Below are 18,645 nucleotides of genomic sequence, written 5' to 3'. Positions count from 1 at the left end.
AATCTGGTCTTTCCATCCCTTGTAACTAAAACAAAAGAAGGATCAACATTTTCTGAACGTGACCTCCGTTGCAGACTCTCTCTGGCTGTTTTCTTTTTTTGCCATTTTGTCAATGAAAAAAAGTACTGTAATACGAAAACGATAACTTACAAGAAAACCACCAGAGGGATGTCTGCAATGGAGGCTAGCTATACTGACCGCCCCTTTTGACCCTTGCACGAGTGGATCAATAAATGCGATGTTTAGAGGTTGTATTTCTATTTCCTTGAGTTGTTTAAGTTCACTTGATCGGTCAAGAGGCAGTTCTCAAGGACTTTTTCTTTCAAAATTGAAAGGGTGGGGGTGAGGTTATACGATACGTGTAATCAAACAAAAGGAGGAAGAGGGCAAAATTTACTTCCTGACTTAACGTTCCTTCGGCGGCCAGGTAACTGAATTGGCCCTTAACAGCCCTTTATTGTAGCACACCAGGTTCGAAGGCATGTCACATATAGCCTGTCATGGTTACTTTGCCGTAAGGAATGAATAAACAAAACAACGTTCCAGTGTTTGCATAGAGTTTTTCATTCTGTAAAGCTTGATTTAAAAACCTACATCTTTTGCATAGGACATTGTCTGCTGTTCTACAGCACGTTACAAACTGTATGTCTCAAGTAGATATAAAAGAAAACTTAAGTATCAAGATATTGGAATGTTGTAGAATTTGACACTAATTAACACATTACCAGATACATTTGTATATTGCCAAGATTTCCACTGGGTAAAGCTAATTTCATTTGTTGGGTCTCAGATTTTACTGCCGAACTGTCTTTTTTTATCACACAATTTGGTGTAAATTCTTGTCAACTTAATCTTGACAGTACAAAGTTCAGTTGAGCCAACAACAGTTGAAACTACAGACAGCAAGATAAACAACAATCTTCTCCTGTACAAAAGAAGTAATTCTCTAATTTGAAGCATAACTTAACACTACAGTTAACGAAATGATCAACATTAACTTAATGCTACAGTTAAAGAAATGATCAACATGAACTTAATGCTACAGTTAAAGAAATGATTAACATACGCCTTCATTACCATATTGCAGAAAAAGTCTTACATATAAAACAGGATATTTCTTGGTCTATTCTGTATCTATACAATAGGTATAACCACCCTTTTGTGTAACACACCAGCTCTGATTATCATAGCCTGGAATCCATCCCATTCTGGCTCCTGTTCCCTCCTCTGATCACTTCTCTTCCGTTCTCATTTGAACACTAGGCTCCTATTTTGGGTATGGAATATTTCCCAGAAACAGGGGATTATACCTCTGAATGCCTGTTTGAACCTGTTACCGTTCTGTTACAAGGACCTCACAGCGTGAGACTTGGAGTCAATCAGAACTCTTGGCTTTATTTCAATGCCAATCGTTCCTCTTGAGTACCAGACTTTTCACCAAGAGAAGGGATCAGAGGAGCAAACTGGAGCTAGAATAGGATGGATTCTAGTCTAGCGACATCTGTCACCATTACAGAACATACGTTGTTCTGATAATGCTTCACAATTGAAATGATGCCATTTCGAAATCTTAGGCAAAGCTGTCTACAAGAATAAATAAGAAGCCTACAGTATAGGATTAAGGAAACATAGCATTACAGGAATCTTTTTCCTAGGATGATACTCCACTGGGCTAAATATGTTACATATAATTCTGTTACTGGTAGATGATCATGAGATCTATATGGAGATTTATATTATTAAAAGCATACTAGTATATCATGATCATATCTGCTGCCATGTCAAATCAAAAACTGACTCTAGTTGTCAATGAAGATCACTACATGATTTAGAATCACATGGTTCAAATAGATAACATTGAGTTGATCGATACATCTCAAGAAAATAGGAGACAAAAGCATGTATAATTTCATCAGGTTGATAAGTGACTGGATAACAAAGTTATTCAAGCTGACGTTTCGGTGACCATTTGTCACCTTCCTCATTGCAAACTAGAACCAGTAAGTATTGCTCTGAGGAGGGTAACAGATGCTCACTGAAATGTGAGCTTCAACAAAACACATGGATGTGCAAAGAAAAAATAAAACCCATTATAATTATCATTAGTATTATCATTATAAAAACTTTGTCATCCATCACACAAAAGCATCTCAATGTTGCAGGAATGATCATTTGTCAGAAGTGCTGCTCTCATACATATACTACTGTAAATGCATTTAAGTTCGCATGGTTTTCATTTCGCGCGAACGGGAAAATTGGAGTGTTCGTGGTGGTTTTTAGTTCGCAGTAGCGCTATAGTCACATACTGCTACAGTTTCGGACAAAAATGTTTGCGGTGGTTTTAAGTTCGCGGTGAAACAGTCACCGCGAAAACCGCGAACATAAAACCGCTGCGAACATTTCTGCATTTACAGTGTCATAGTTCATCGTGAGGTTGTCCCAGCACCCTGTATGACATGTAGCCGACCACAGGGTACTTGGCCAGGTAGACTCCCTTGTATACCTCCTCCAGGGACTTCAGCTGTTCTTCTGATAGGTCAGACTGTGGGAAAAAGAACATATACAGTACATGGTGTCAATAGAGTTTAAGTTAGGCTAGTTAGAAACATGTAAACAAAAAGTGAATATGCAATGTGTATATGTGTGTCTTTGTCAGCCCTTTGTAATAGCAACAGGCTAGTTGGGCAGCCCTGGCTGTGTGTGCTGAACAGCCAAACCAATGAATAAATAAATGACTATATAAGTTTATTTTGGCTTGTGGAGTTTTATTAACACGTATATCATTCACTTTCATTTTGAAACAAATACACGGCCCAAATTTCCAGGTACAGCCCAAATTTTTAACGAGTACGGCCAAAATTTTTAGCGGGTACGGCCCAAATTTTTAGCGGGTAAGGCCTGAATTTCCGGGTACGGCCCGAAGGGAGTTTCATGGGGGTAATGTTTCATACTAGTAGGGCCTTGATACCTTGATAATTTTTCTTTTATTTCTAATCTAAGATAGTCAAATACATGTACGATGTTTGCAAAGATGTCTAGATGCCTGAGCAACAGTACACATCACAGACTTCTGTGCCTGTGATCTGAAGCAGACAACACTGTTTTGAACAGCAGCACTGATGTGCTTACTATGTCAGAGTTGAGGTCCTCAGGTTCCAGCGACCACTTGGCCACAGCTCTGGTAGCGTCCTTTCCTGCGAGCGCGTTGTACCCGGCCCCCTTTCCGTAGAAGTCTGGAAAAGGTCAAGACAAGTTCAACTTCAAGTCCATCCACATCAGGGCTGTCTTCAGTCCTTCCCTGCTGGGATGGAGATTTGCTTGTTGGGACGGACAAAAATTTCACACCATTTGTCCAAATAAGAACTGAACCTCCTGACATGAAATTGATGAAAATGCATTTTCGCAAGCTTAAAATGACCAGTGCTCTTGCGAGACCAGGTCACTCCGTGATCAAGACATATAGTGGACGTCGAAAATTTGGAGGTCAATTCTAAAGTCACTGGTTGAAGAATATTCATAATCTAATAACTTAAAATGAAAGATTTAACAACAAAAATCAACAACATGGGCTCCGAAACAAACGGCAGATATTCAAAGCTAGAGACAGCTCTGATCCGTATATATATATATACTGTATACAGAAGTAACAAAACAGCTTTTTTTTATTTATTTATTTATTCATCTTTCGGGTAGCTACAACTATACAATAGACGTTTATCAAATTACGTTCGGAGTTTGTGACACATCCACATTTTTTTCAGATACCTTTTCCTTCCGAGACGTCAAACACAACTCCCTTCACAGCCATGTAGATGGGTTGGCTTTCCTGAGGTGAAAACAAACAAACAAACATAATAAACACGGATATAATTAGTAAGTGTTGATGAACATAAACTCATAACATTATATGAAATTATGAATGAATGAATGAGTTTATTTGGTTTGTCACAAATAATTTTCATACCCCTTGAAAATTAATATTTGAAAATGAAAATTTGGGTATAAGCAAAAAGGTTTTTAATCAATACCTCGTTGCTATAATTTAGTGCAAAAAATTATCATTTGTGCGTAACGTATGGTCTTTCAACGTTATCCGCTCGTCATGTTTGCTTGCTTAAGATGATAGCGTACACCTGGGCAAACGGTGTCACTTCACGTCACCCTCCCAAAAAATATATATATAATCGCCCGTGCCCTCCCCAAATATACTAACATCTTCTCCATTGTATCGAGCGATGTCCTCCTTCGTGAAAACACGGAACGGCTTGTCTCCCTGCGTCTCCAAGAAGTCCGCGGCCGGGTCTGGTGGGTCTGTCGGTCCGTCTGTGGAGACAAAACCCACCAAAACGGCTAAAACCACCACCACAAAGTTTATCTTTTCCGCCATGTTGGCGATCTTGCCACCCAAAAATGTGACACGGCATTCCATTGGCTGTGTCACAGATCGATGCAGGATTTTAGCCAATGAAACGGCGTTTAACACAGCGCTTCATCAGCTGATTCCGGGCGGTCATGTGACTGGGTGGGTACAGGAAGACGACTTTTTGGGAGTAGAATTTTTGCCGACATCCTGACGGAATCCGGCGACATCTGCCATGGACAGCGACGGGAGGAAGGTTATCGTCTGTGACAACGGCACAGGGGTGAGTGTGCTTCACTTGTGTCTTACTTTGGTTGGGATTTACCCAAAGGAAAAGGCGCTAGAGGCTCCTGAAATGTTGGATGCCAGCGAAGTCTAAGGGGGAGGGTCAACTTCCGCAATGAAATTATTTTTCGATGTTGTCATAGTTTGCTTCTTTAGAATCACCATTTCTTCTTCAACTTGTGTCTGAAGGCTGAGGCGTTTACATTGATACTATATGCAGTGTTGTTGATCGTCAGTTGATTAGTGGAAATAGTAAATTTCGCCGCTGAGCAAAATGAATGGGGAGGGGGGCAGTTCAATACATAATTTTGATAGGAACAGGAAGTGTAAAAATATCCCGTGGGCAAATGATAACAACGAAGACACATAAGGCCCAACTTAAGTTATACAAAGCATTGCCTGGTGTTAGCTCAGACTTTGTGCATAGATCATTACTGTTAATAGATTAAGTGAAACTTGCAGTATAATTTAGTATATACTGTACAGTACCTGGGCTGATGGTTAGCAAGTCAGTGAACCAGTTTAAAACAAACTTAGACCGCCACTGGGAGCACCTGAGTTACAAGCACGTTGGAGGCGAGTAGACCGATCCACTACAGGCAGAAGCCTTACTCGACCATATGTACCATATCATTCAAGTTCAGGGTATGATTATTCTATATGAATGAAAATGATTACTGTAAATGTAGAGATGTTTGCGGCGGTTTTATGTTCGCAGTTTTCATGGCGACTGTTTCACCGCCAACTTTAAGCCACCGCAAACATTTTTATCCAATACTGTAGCAGTATGTGACTTTAGCTCTGCCGTGAACGTAAAACCACCGCGAACACTCCATTTTCGCCTTAGCTCAAAATAAAAACCACATGAACTTATATATAAATACATTATCCTATGTTTTGTTTCCTGCCCAGTTTGTGAAGTGCGGCTATGCAGGAGCCAACTTCCCGGAGCACATCTTCCCCTCCATGGTGGGGCGACCCATCATCAGATCGTCCGCCAAGATTGGCAACATCGAGATTAAGGTGAGCCGGAGGTGAACAGTCGTTAGAAAACAGTGACTCACTCACAGCACCTTGAGTTCTAACATTTACATGCCATCACTGACATCCTACTCTACCCTCCGTTACTGACTACAGCAAGCATAGCATTTTTTCTTAACCTTCTCACTGCTGCCTAACCCTGTAGCCATTACAAAATTTACTGCCAAAGGGCTATTTCAGCAGGGAGAAAGTGAATCTATATATGGTGATTATTTACTGTCTTCTGATTGTAAAGCAGACAATGATTTTTTCTCTCTGGACAGCTGTCTGATCTCAGCAATGAGAACCTGGTAACTATAAGAAAACTATGCATAGTCTGTCTGGGTCTGCAACAGAGGCTATATTTACATCTACATCCTGTGTTGCCAGCAAGCCAGAGCCATAACCAATACAGGAAGCAGCTCTCATCCCAGCTCAACTCAGTCAATACTTCCTATGTTTTCCTTGCCTCTCACTGGCTTCTGCATAGTGGCCGAGCCTGTCAGTGAATTCTGATTACTTAGAAAGCATTCTCTGCAACATCTGCTTGGAGATCAACTTGTGGCAGTCATTTGAGCCATGTAACTTTGTTTGAGTACAGTCACTGTTCGTTTTACAACTCACTTTGACAAGGAAAGTTTTTTCTATAAATTGTTATTAGAATTTTGATTTCACCATCTCACATGGCCCTCACATACCAATGTAGTAAGGCAAGTGACATGCCCCATGCCCTCTGCAAGTTTTCCTGCATTCCCTTCTCCCATTGCCTGGCCATGTCTAGCACAGCACCCTACACCTTTGACCTTTGTGCCTCATAGTACCCATTGTTTCAACTGTCAGTCACACCACATTCAGTCACCTGCATGTAAAGGAGTCTGGCTATAGTAACTCTTGTGTTTTGTAGTAGAAAGTTGTCCTGCTTTTATTTCTAGCATTTGTAGGAAAGTAATCATAACTGTCTGTGTGTATAAGCCTGCATGGCAGTGAGTAATAAATTGTAATAAATGCATGAAAGCCTTTAGGAGACAAGTACTAGTTTGTAAAATGTATGTACAATGTAGTAGTAACAACTGTAATCCTTTAATAGCTGCATGCATGGCGTAGTGCTGTCTGTCATTAAAGGTGGTGTGCAAATAATTTCTGTGCTCTTCTCTCTACCCTCTGCACTCTGACTTGTCCTGTACTGTACCTGTTTACAGAAGGTATGCCCGACCAAGTTGACGTCTCGGTCACTCACAGGTTTCGACAGATATGAATACAGTTGAAATCTGTCTTCATCGGGTTTTAACTAAGTTGTACATGGGGAAGGAACATTTCTAGTGACGTTGCTACGGAAACACGATTACTGCTCATGACATTTCAGCAGTGTACTTAGGCCTGCATGACTTGTAAGCAGTTCACAGTTATTTTTGTAATGTATCAGAAGTGCACAAGTTGAAATTATAAGTCATTGCAGAGTCATTAAGGCCCCTTTTCCACTGGACGGTGGTTGTTGAGTGACTGATTGCATTTGTGTGACCCTTGATTTTATAATTGGGATATGATGCGTGATGCAAATGTATTATACAACAAAAGAACATGATTTTTTAAAATTTCCTCTCTGCCTATATACATATGTAACTTTTTGAGGGATCTGTCAAATATTTGGTTGCTAATCGGGCTCTGCTACATAGGATAATGACAACTTACAGTTACAAAATTGCAGGAAACAGAAAAGTTTATTTCAATCCCTGTTGTCACTTATGAGACTGACTGTAGGCGATATATGTCCCCTGGTGAAATGAATATACAAGTAAACAAACTTGTTGTTCCGCTCCCTAGGACCTGATGTTGGGGGACGAGGCCAGCGAGCTGCGGTCGTACCTGGAGGTGAACTACCCGATGGAGAACGGGATCGTGCGGAACTGGGAGGACATGCTGCACCTGTGGGACTACACCTTCGGCGAATCGAAGCTCGACATCAGCCCGCAGAACGCCAAGATCCTCCTCACAGAACCCCCCATGAACCCCCTGAAGAACAGGGAGAAGATGGTCGAGGTAAGCAAGAAAACAGTTACTGTAATTCTTGTTTCTTTCACTAACTTTATGTTTACTGTTTTCACGGTTACCTCTGTACCGTGAACTTATCATCACCATGAAACAAACTGTTATTATTTATGATTCCTTCACACATTGGTTTTGTAAATCACTTGCCAAAGTTAATGTTCAGTGAAAATGTCAATTTTCCTTACACTGAAATTTTGCTACATGTACCGTGAAGATAAAGTGCATTACAGTACTCAAACAATTGGATCGTTTGGAAACGGTCAGACATTTTAGGTAGCATCCATTCCATTGCCTTTCGTCAGTGGCTGGACAAGATTTGTAGATCAGGTTTAAAACCAAAAACTAGGGAGCGTTATGCAAATAAGCTGAAGACAGATTTTAGATAGTCTTTCAAGAATAGGGTTGGATGGTGGAGGTAGGAGTTAGGTAGTTTTGTCTCAGTCCATCTTGCAGTAGATGGTGCATAAGGTGGTGCCCATCTCCATTTTAATAGCCCTCGGGCCACACAACTTTGTGCAATCACTACAGCAGGGGCTAGTCCACTGGTAGAGGTGTGTGTTTGTGTGAAGCAATGAGGTGATGAAAACCTTAATGCCAATCTGTGTCTGGGCTTCTGAACAAACACTGATGAATGTTAGAGTCCTGATCATTGCTTCATACCTTAGAAGTCTTTGGTATGACTGATTGCAGTTCCCAAACCAACTGCAAGGTGGCACTCCATATCTTTGTAAGGAAAGCGGACAGCATCTCCCATTTATTCCTCACTTGTGAAAGTACTTTGACCATTGGGTTTGATGTTCGTCTATGCTTTGTTTGTTTCAGACCATGTTTGAAAGGTACCAGTTTGAGGGTGTGTATATAGCCATCCAAGCAGTCCTCACCTTATATGCACAAGGTATGCTTTCTGATTCATACAACTTCTTAAATCCTTTTTTTTTGCCTAGCTTCCTTCAGCTTTTCACTGCATTCATAGTACTGTTTTCTATATGGCAAAGTTAAAGATATGATAAGTATTAAAAGTCAAGTACTGTGTCATAGATAACGTATATTTTTAAAGTCACGTTAGCAAGTTTTGATCACTTCTAAATCAGGTAACAGTGTAACTTTTGTTGGTGTACCAAATTTATTAGTGCAATACAGTCAAACCTGTATTAGCGGTCACCTTTGCATAGCGGCCACCTGCCCATAGTGGTCACTTTTTGTCGGTCCCTTGGATTTTTCCCATTGACATAAGCATTAAGAATTAGGCTATAGCGGCCACCTGTCCAACGCGGTCGCGGCCAGACGATTTTCGGTCCCGAGAGTACAGTAACACTGCCGATAACGGTCACGGCGCGCCGGTAGAAGCCGCATCGCCACCGCACGCCGGGTTCAAAATCTTCATTTTTTCACGCAGTTATCAAATTTATGTGGACTCAACTGGATAGGATCTTAATAAAGAAAACCAGAATGTTTTATCTTTGTTAGAAAATCCATGGTTTGACGCGAAGTCAAGTATAATTTTCTTCACATGGCTTGCGTTTGTACATCGTGGTAAAATTGATCATTTTTGTGCATTTCGACTGGACAAATATTACGGCAGCTTTTTGGAAAAAAACAACCCACACATGTACCTATTGCGGTAAGTTCGCGAAATGTTTGAATGCCGGCCCAATTTCCGTTTTCACCGGGAATTCATTCAAATTGTGCTCAAAATGTGTTTCGCGCAATTTTCAAAATGGCGCTGATACAAACTGGATAGGTAGCAGCATAAAGGTCAACGGAAGACACCACTGTTACGGAGGTATAATATACTAAATTTATTTTGCTGCAAAGTATCACTGAGGATAATTACTAAACCAAAAGCTTCAAAATGAATGTGAATGATATCACTATGATGTAAAATTCGGGCTGTTGCAAATTTCTGAAAAGACAAAAAGCCCTCAAAAGAGCGACCTTCTTCTGAGTACCCTATTAGCATAATGGTAGATGCTGATCAACACAAGCCACGCGGGAACCGAACCAACACAACAAGAGACTAAGGAATATTGTCGCCACGATTTTATGTTTGAAAACGGTCGAAAACGAACAGTAAGTGACAACTGAGCAACATGTATTTTGTTCTAAACTATCTAGGAGTAAAAGAACAACAATCGAACTTCTAAAATGTGCCTTACCTGTTTACATGTGTACTGTACGGTGAATAAATGTATCTCAGTGGGTACTGAAAACATGTGTCACTCGTGGTCAATTAATCGACATTTTCTCCATAGCGGCCACCTGTCCTTAGCGGCCAGTTTTGGCCAGTCCCTTGAATGACCGCTATAGGCAGGTTTGACTGTATAAGTAATAGGCACCGACAGTTATAAGCTATTTTCAGCACTGCAAGCAACAGTTTGCACCTCTGGCTGATGTTGATATGTTTTTATCCCTCTCCCACAGGGTTGCTGACTGGCGTTGTTGTAGACTCCGGTGACGGCGTGACTCACATCTGTCCCGTGTACGAAGGTTTCGCGCTCCCACATCTCACGCGGCGACTGGACATCGCGGGAAGAGACATCACAAGATATCTCATCAAGGTATGTATTTCCACAGGGAACTCTTCCTCAGTGTAAGATTGTGTAGTGGAGATTGTGTAGTGGTTCGTTATTCTTATTGGTCATGCAGGCAGTGGATAGACAGCCAAACGACTGTCTTGTCAATAATCAAAGCTGTAAGGCTTTTGTTTTCTGTAAAATCCGGTACTGGAGCCAGTAAGAACAGAACAGTGTATGTTGTATTTCAGACCAAGGAATTCACCATGAAATTGGTTTCATTCATTGGTAATGATGTAAATTCAACTGTTCTAAAAGGGCTTTACTCTAATTAGTTCTTTTGAAGGGAAGCAATGAGATGATGAAAACCTTTATGCCAATCTGTGTCTGGGCTTCTGAACAAACACTGATGGATTTAGAGTCCTGATCATTGCTTCACACCGTGAGAAAAATGTCTGCTATTACCCAAACTACTGTTCCTGCCCTGTCACAACCTTTTCAGCCAGATGAAGTCTCTGATATCTTTTGTAAGCAGCTGCACAGCTAAGACAGTCAATGTTTGAAATAGCAATCCTCAACTTCTAACCTGCAAAATTCATTCATTGGTATGATGTTAATACAGATATATGCTGCTGCTATTAGACATGTTGTCCACAGCTTCAAATTCATCCTCCTTTATTTCCAGTTGCTGCTACTCAGAGGGTACGCCTTCAACCACACTGCAGACTTCGAGACAGTTAGAATGATGAAGGAGAAACTGTGCTACGTTGGGTAAGTTGTCAAGATGACTCAAGTCTTTGTTTAGCTCAGAGGTTACAAGCACTCTCTTATAATATGTGTATATCAGGGCTCAAAATACCTACCTGCAAGTTAGAGAGAGTGTTTACTTTTTGGGTTGCATCAAGAACTGTAAACAAAAGTGGCAACCTAAAAGAGGATGGGGGCAAATGTTACCATACAGTGGCCAAACTCCCCTGGCAATTATGCTCCCTAAAGCCAGCATAGCTTGTCCTGTAGAGATTTTACTCTAACACTCTGGTTGTGACTTATTCTGTCAATGATCTGTTGAGAGACAACTGCTTAGGTGACTTTTTCATGTTTCACTCCTACCAACAGCTACAACATAGAACAGGAGCAGAAGCTTGCCCTGGACACCACTGTCTTGGTGGAGTCTTACACGGTGAGTGTTCTAAAACATAACACGATATTCAAAGTACAAATGAGGGGCTGGGCTATGTACCTGTACTCTGTAAAATTGTTCAAATACAGGTACAAAGGGACCTGAACGTCAAGTGTAGTTTTACCAGTTGTACTTAAGATGTGAACAGAGTGTTTTTGAGTGCACGGACAGGTTTGCTTTGTCTCACGCATCAAGAACATATAGAGTACCGTCCATCCAACTGTGACATGGCTTCTAGAGTGATGATTCATTTGGTGAATTCTGTATGACACTTTGTGTGAATACAAACTTGCTAACTGACTAGAAAACAGTCATGCCACCGTTGGTTCGAAAAACTGAACTCCATACTTCAATGTCTCTTAGTCTTACTCATCTCATCTATCCCTTAGTCTGACTGTTTGATCATTGGGGCACCACAGAAGATCTGACAACCGATATTCTCCGCCCTTCTTGATTTCTGTTTTTCTCAGTGTATCACTTAGTGTCATGCCTGTCCATTCTGTGATATCATCCTCCAATGTTTTCCGTTGCCTAGCCCTCTTTCTTCCTCCCTGGACGGTTCCTTACATGATGGTTTTGGCTAGTCCGTATGACCTGCAGACCGTGTCCCTTCTTGTTTTTCTGTTCCTCTCAATGTTCCACTTATTGTTTATTGTTTGTTAGTGCACTTAGTGCCTTGTCTGTCCATTCTGCTGATATTATCCTCCCACCTTGTCCATTGCCTACGCCTTGATGGGTTGTTGCATGATAGATTTGGCTACCCTGTCTCTTATATCAGCAGGAGCTGCATTAGCTTGCAAATAAAGGTTATCATTATAATTGATATAACAGCGGGAAATGTTTCTTAATCCCTGCACAGTTACCCGATTTCTCTTCCTCCCTGGACGGTTCCTTGCATTATTGTTATGGCTAGTCTGTATGACCATGACTGTGTCTCTTATAACAACAGGAAACGTTACGCCAAATATAGCAACTGGACCTAACCTTCATCAACGTATTAGAAAATGTTATTTCATCCCCGCACAGTTACCCGATGGCTGCATTTACAGTATTATTATTGATATAACAGCAGGAAGTGTTTCTTAATCCCTGCACAGTTACCCGACGGCCGTGTGATAAAGGTTGGAGGAGAGCGGTTTGAAGCCCCGGAGGCGTTGTTCCAGCCTCACCTCATCAACGTGGAGGGGGTGGGCGTGGCCGAGCTGCTCTTCAACACCATCCAGGCTGCCGACATCGACACCAGGTGAGACACAACAGAAGCAGATAAAACAAACAAGGTGGTAGTGTCTGAAGGGAGTTGAAGAAAATGGTCACAGTAGAGTGTTCACTCTAGACAGGATTCTTTAGAAATAGTGCTTGGGTCAAGGGGAGAAATGTTCAAAGGGACCACCGAAAAGAGACCTCATTGGCCAGGTTGTCTTTATTTAAAGGTGGTCACTGGTGCAGGTTTGACTGTAGTTTCAGTAGACACATGGTCACTGTAGATAGGATTCTTAATGCCTAGGTGTAAATGGGTACCTGGTTTTCGGTCAGGGAGGTGAAAGACAAGAAGGAGATGGTTTGGCGCTGCCTTCAAAAGACCATTCCTTAGATACAGTGAAGAACAACTCGCTGTTTCCCCCAGGTTCTGTTGCAGTGAAGCAATGAGATGATGAAAACCTTTATGCCAATCTGTGTCTGGGCTTCTGAACAAACACTGATGGATGTTAGAGTCCTGATCATTGCTTCACGCCTTAGTTTTCCTAACCAAATCTGGGCTTGAAAGACTCCTTCCTTCATACCTGCGGCTACTGTGAACCAGTTTAACATTGATTTCTCTAGCCTGCAAAATTTCAAGCTGTTAACAGTTTTTAATTGTGGGTTGAAGATAGATATTTCAAGCCCAGGTTTTCTTAACCAGATATGATTAATCGGATTGTAACGTAAAATGTAAGTTTTTATTTTTTCCCTGCTGTCTATAAAAACTTCAGGCTACCCAAAGGCAACAACCTGTCAGCAACTGTTTGTGATTTGTTTTTATTTATTTATTTATTTATTTATTACATCTTCAAGACACACGGGTAGCCCCTTGAACAGAATTGTTGATTTCCAAGGGGGAGGGGCAGAGAACAAAGGACAATTGGTACAAAATTACATAACATAAATCAAAAGTATGTACAGAAAATGATAATGAAATCATAAGTAAGGAACAAATAATACAAAAGATTATAAATGACCAATCAGAAGTAATTATACAGAACCAAATCATCAAAACAAAGTCGTGATCCATAACCAAGTCCACTAACCAATCTTGCGTCTTTCCTCAGGCCTGAGTTCTACAAGCACATCGTGTTGTCGGGCGGGTCAACCATGTATCCCGGCCTGCCCTCCAGACTGGAGAGGGAGATCAAGCAGCTCTATCTGGAGAGGGTGCTGAAGGGAGACACCACCAAGCTGTCGGTGAGTGAACTGCAGGGGGGTTGAGCACAACTTGTCTGTGCCGATGGCTGAATGGGGAAAAGGAGTTTTCGTGTTTTGCATTTTTACAAAGTTCATGTGAAATAGTAGACATAGTTAGCAACTCCATTCAAGGGAAGAGACTAATATTGTAAACGAATGTTACTCAACCGTTGCCTAGTAGTAGTATAACTGCTTTGAAAAACTACTTCTTTTCATGCACCAAAAAACAGTTACTCCAGCAACTGGATAAGATTTTGAAAGTCATTTCTTTTGATGCTTTCAAACAAATGTTGCAAAGATTTACCAGTAGTATGAATCAACGGCACGCTATGATTTTTTTAATGGCATAGTGGCAATTAAATGAAGTTACAGTAGTTCAAATTTTCTTCCTTTTTCACATCTCTCTTCACCATTTACCAACATTCACACTGGCAGCCACAGTCCTTCCTTGTTTCGTTTTTGGGTGGGGGAGGGTGGACTCCTGGAACAGCCCTCCCTTGCCCTGGGGTCAGTTCTTTTCATCCCCAGTAGATACCTGTTGACAAACTCCTGTTGCAGCTCATTAACTGCAGTGATAAGCAGGTTAGAATAGTCTTCCTTTTGTAAGGAGCTCAACAGTGCATCTTTTCATGGTAAGCTCCCTCAGTCCAGGGTGCGGAGTCCAGGGAGTTCCCAGGTCATCTTTCTGTGGGGAGGAGCACAGACGGTGGTGTTGTTTCTCAGCTGTAGCGATGTAACCCCGACCCCTATATGCACAGGTGATAACACAACTAACAGAGCTGTCGTCTGGCCTCGGGAAGAACCACTTCAGACAAATCATACACAGTGGGACAACAACCCATTTCTCATCTAAAAAGCTAAATAGGACTACCTTTAATGTTTTTTCAATGTCAATTAGGTTCTGTTGCAGGGAAGCAATGAGATGATGAAAACCTTAATGCCAATCTGTGTCTGGGCTTCTGAACAAACACTGATGGATGTTAGAATCCTGATCATTGCTTCACACCATAGTTTTCCTAACTATACTAGGGCTAAAGCCCCTTCCTTTCTATTGTCTGCAACATGGCAAGTTGCCAGAAATTTCACCTGTAAATTTGGGGACTATCTCTCTATCTATTTATCTATTTGTCTTTAATTGAAATATTTCTCTCTTCACACCTGCGGCTACTGCAAACCACAAGAAGGCATCTTCGCATGATGTTACTTACATTTACCAACACATGAAGGACAAGGATAACTTCTGGATGCAAAGACTAGGTGTAACAGACCGTTCGGTGTAATATGACCAGCTGCTGCCGCGCCGCGTGCCTGCAAAGCTGGTGTGTTACGCCTAATGGCAGTTGTACCGGCTACATAGATACACATGTTTTACAACAGTGCGCCAAGTCTAAGATCTGCAATGTTTTCTCCTCCTACAGAAATTCAAGATCCGTATCGAGGACCCCCCTCGGCGGAAGCACATGGTGTTCCTGGGGGGCGCCGTGCTGGCTGACATTATGAAGGACAAGGATAACTTCTGGATGACTCGGGCGGAGTACGAGGAGAAGGGGACCCGGTGTCTGGAGAAGCTCGGAGTAGCCGTCGCGTAACAAGACTTCTTTGTACCAAAAAAAACACATCTGTACAGTACCGGTTAAGGTTCATGGCCCCCCTGGGAAGCGTAATTTCAGGGCGCGAAATACCGCCTGCATGTACAGGTTAGTGCAGGTGAAAATTGAAACTGTGCAGGTGTTTCTGATGTCTACCTGCACCCAACCTGCGCCAGTCCAGAGTAGCAAGCATCCTGTTGTACTTCAAATTTACAGGATATAAGATGGCAACAGGCCCACCTTCAAATATTGTTTATTTGATGGACTGAAGGAAAAGTACATTGTAAATGATTTCAGATGAAATTTGTTTGGTGCAGGTAATTTTGAAAGGTATTCAGGAAAGAGTATTTCAGGCCCTGATGTTTCCATGGTATGATCGTACTTCTAATAAGCAGAACAGCCATGTTTTTTATACACCAGAGGCTCTGAGCCAAAAGCAGCTTCATATATGTAATCAAAACGATACTGTTCCAGCCACATGTTACCCACATCTGTCCACAGCTAGTTAGCATGCCCAGGAGAAATTTTCCAGGTCAACGTCTTGAGGTTGTAGGTGAAGACCAAGTTTGTCCTCAATTTGCTGGTGAGGACGGATGTTAGAACAATGATTCCTTTGAGGTACAGGAGTTGTACCGAAGGAAAGGTCGGGCCACACCAATTTACTTCCTTAGTTCTCAGACAATCTGAAGTGAAAATGAAGCGATAAGTCAAGTCCGGGCAACCCGCCCGACATGATGATGATGAAGTCAAAATGAAAACAAAAGGCTGTATAGCTTGTTATACTGTCCATGTCAAATTCCATTGTAATGTCTTGTTTTTGCCAGCATGGCTAACCCTTTGTAATAGCCACAGGCTAGTTGGGCAGCCCTGGCTGTGTGTCCTGAACAGCCAAACTAATAGATAAATAAATAAAGGCTGTTAGAAAAATTTGAACTCACTCACTCAGTATATTCACTCACTGAAACCTCCGAGTGCATCAAGGCATAAACTTGGTCTCCAGACTTTGTTTTCATGTTTTTCTTCCAATTCAGCATTTTTGTTTTTTAAGGACGAGAACCAACTGATTTAGTTGGTGTGGCCTTAGTGCAAATTGTCTTCCAGTGTATGATTATCTAGCAGGATGTATTGTCTCTACTGCTGCAGAAAGCTTTTTTACTATGGACTGGTGATGCGACATGTTAATATTTTAATCACTAGAAACAGAAGGTGCTGGTTAATGTGTACGACGTAGAGAGATAGGACTTCAAGTTTTGTCACTGGCTGACAAGTGTCCAAGTTAAGTCTTAACTTCGGGACAGTGAGAAAGTAACTGTTAAAAGCACATCTTAATGCACCAAAAATGATATGGATTAATCGTGTATGTTACCTGCTTTGTCAGGCACATTATTTTGGGGTCAATTCATCTGAAGTACAGCTAGGGGCTTGACTTGAGCTCTTGTGGCATATAAATTTTTTTCTGTTTTCAGGGTAAGAAAGAGCATTCGATTGTAATTCTGTGCATATTCTAACAGCATTTGTTTGATTGGCAAAATTTAGTATTACCTTCAATATTCTATACCAGTAACAATCAACATGTATATGAAGCATCAAGTCATTAAGCAACTTTTTTACTCCTATTGTTGAAAAATAAGAGACCAGTAAATCATGCTGGTTGCAGTATGGTCTAGAGTTACTTCTAGATGTGGCTTCGTTGCTCTCATCATTGTAATAATGAAATGTTAGGTCATTAGCTTGATATGATGATCTATCTAAAATTGTCATTTGGAGGAAGCAGATGTTTGATTTCATTCCAGTATATTGACTAGAGAAGAAGACAAGACTTGCAGTAGGGAAGTTAGGTGTGATTCCTTTCCTTACAATGAAAGATTTTATATATCTATATATGTATGTATACACTGCTATCACTTCAGATGCTCAGGTCTGGAATAAAAGTGTCATAAATACTTATTCTGCTTCCCTGTTTACATTGTTTCTATTTTGTTGGTTCTTATTTAGGTCCTCAGTGACTCCTGTCTGAGTCTGAAAAGCTGTAAATTCATTTCTTTACCCCGGGACTTTTCAGGTAGAAGGGGAATGGTGTTTTTCTGGTGTTTAAGTTTGCTGGAAAAATTTATGATAATTTGAAATGCATATTTGCTGTGTCATGAATTCTAAGTGTAGAGTTCACTGGGAAAATGATGATTTGTCTTTCTTAGTTGGAGAGGATGTAAAGCCAGCAGCCCCGTGTATGAGGGAGCTTCAGGCGTTAGCCTCAAGCCTTGAACCACTGCACGTAAAAGAACCCAGCATACTTATAGAGAAAAGGGGCAAAAATGCAAGCCATAGCGAAGCCGTATTACACCACCACTAGCTACTTTAAAAAAAGCATTATGCATTTATGCTTCAGTTGAGGATGACCACTTTCCCTTAGACTTAATGGGTTTGAGTTAGCCTCTACCAGGCTCCACAGGTACATGTAGCTAGAAACATCGTAGAAATTGGCCAAGTAGATGTAGAACATGCCAGAGAAGTTAGTTATAGAAGTTACAGTTTGCGACCCGTAGATGGCATATTGGACCCTCTCTCTGTAGCCTACTTAGCATACCATTCACTTTATTTAGCCAATTTCTACTATTTTTCCAGCCATCTGCAGGGCCTGGTAGAGGCTAGGTTTGAGTCTGGTACAGATTTGTGGGAAACTCCTGGCCCTCAGTGAGGGGTGGGAGGGATGGTAGCTGTTGGCTCAGCAGGATGGGTTATACCAACACGGCAGGGGTGGTGACAGATGGGTCATTTATCTTCCGAACACTAGCAGGTGTCCTCTCAGAGCATCCTCCTGGCGTCTGTAACCAACAACAGGTGCTTGTTTTCTTTGAAAAGGAATTTCTCCTTGTTTTCTTGACTTTTCTTGCATCTTCATCGCAGTGTATGGCATCTGTGAACCGGAGACCTTGGGAGATCATACAGTATGTCAGTAGTTTTCCCTGGCATCCAGCTATGTTCAGCGTTCATCCCAGTTTCTATTAAACCATTCTTTTAGAAACCGGGCCGAAAGCTGAACACCACCGGATACCAGGCAATAGGTGGTTATCCAAACCTCGTGACTTGACATGAGGTCGTATACCTGTCTAAAGCTGGTACAGGTATGCTTTGCGAGCTCCTTCTTGTCTGTTGTCCAGCCCTGATCAGCTATTGATAATGTTCCCATTGTAACTTTCTAAACTACCAACACCC

The 18,645-nt window shown here is 41.5% G+C and overlaps 2 protein-coding genes and 3 non-coding genes across 5 annotated transcripts; 4 read left to right on the top strand and 1 right to left on the bottom strand.

Moving 5' to 3' along the window:
* Positions 1-540: 540 nt before the first annotated feature.
* On the bottom strand, positions 541-4,418 carry LOC136433910 (neudesin-like). Its single transcript, XM_066426505.1, has 4 exons — positions 4,214-4,418; positions 3,766-3,826; positions 3,130-3,233; positions 541-2,542 (listed from the first exon to the last, which is right to left on the bottom strand). Exons 1-4 carry the CDS (start codon positions 4,385-4,387, stop codon positions 2,417-2,419), a joined length of 465 nt encoding a protein of 154 aa, XP_066282602.1. The 5' UTR covers positions 4,388-4,418; the 3' UTR covers positions 541-2,416.
* Positions 4,419-4,487: 69 nt separating this feature from the next.
* Positions 4,488-17,379, top strand: LOC136433906 (actin-related protein 2). The gene is made up of 10 exons (XM_066426499.1): positions 4,488-4,643; positions 5,558-5,668; positions 7,487-7,702; positions 8,534-8,606; positions 10,133-10,269; positions 10,910-10,995; positions 11,341-11,404; positions 12,502-12,647; positions 13,711-13,843; positions 15,262-17,379. Exons 1-10 carry the CDS (start codon positions 4,596-4,598, stop codon positions 15,430-15,432), a joined length of 1,185 nt encoding a protein of 394 aa, XP_066282596.1. The 5' UTR covers positions 4,488-4,595; the 3' UTR covers positions 15,433-17,379.
* Positions 10,578-10,655, top strand: LOC136434208 (small nucleolar RNA SNORD66). Its single transcript, XR_010755708.1, has one exon. It is a non-coding gene; the product is annotated as a small nucleolar RNA SNORD66 (small nucleolar RNA).
* On the top strand, positions 13,048-13,126 carry LOC136434210 (small nucleolar RNA SNORD66). The gene has a single exon (XR_010755710.1). It is a non-coding gene; the product is annotated as a small nucleolar RNA SNORD66 (small nucleolar RNA).
* LOC136434209 (small nucleolar RNA SNORD66) lies at positions 14,761-14,839 on the top strand. The gene has a single exon (XR_010755709.1). It is a non-coding gene; the product is annotated as a small nucleolar RNA SNORD66 (small nucleolar RNA).
* Positions 17,380-18,645: the final 1,266 nt, after the last annotated feature.

The sequence above is a fragment of the Branchiostoma lanceolatum genome, chromosome 4 (genome assembly GCF_035083965.1).
Source record: "Branchiostoma lanceolatum isolate klBraLanc5 chromosome 4, klBraLanc5.hap2, whole genome shotgun sequence".
In the NCBI taxonomy this organism is placed as follows: Eukaryota; Metazoa; Chordata; class Leptocardii; order Amphioxiformes; family Branchiostomatidae; genus Branchiostoma; species Branchiostoma lanceolatum.
Note: the sequence above shows the minus strand (reverse complement) of the source record. Positions and strands in the feature narration are given on the sequence as shown.

Coding starts and splice junctions, on each gene's coding strand:
- LOC136433906 (XM_066426499.1), top strand. CDS start 4,596: ATGGACAGCGACGGGAGGAAGGTTATCGTCTGTGACAACGGCACAGGG. Junction 4,644..5,557: donor TCTGTGACAACGGCACAGGG/GTGAGTGTGCTT, acceptor TTTCCTGCCCAG/TTTGTGAAGTGCGGCTATGC. Junction 12,648..13,710: donor GCTGCCGACATCGACACCAG/GTGAGACACAAC, acceptor GTCTTTCCTCAG/GCCTGAGTTCTACAAGCACA.
- LOC136433910 (XM_066426505.1), bottom strand. CDS start 4,387: ATGGCGGAAAAGATAAACTTTGTGGTGGTGGTTTTAGCCGTTTTGGTG. Junction 3,827..4,213: donor CTCGATACAATGGAGAAGAT/GTTAGTATATTT, acceptor TTTTCACCTCAG/GAAAGCCAACCCATCTACAT. Junction 3,234..3,765: donor TGACGTCTCGGAAGGAAAAG/GTATCTGAAAAA, acceptor GACCTTTTCCAG/ACTTCTACGGAAAGGGGGCC.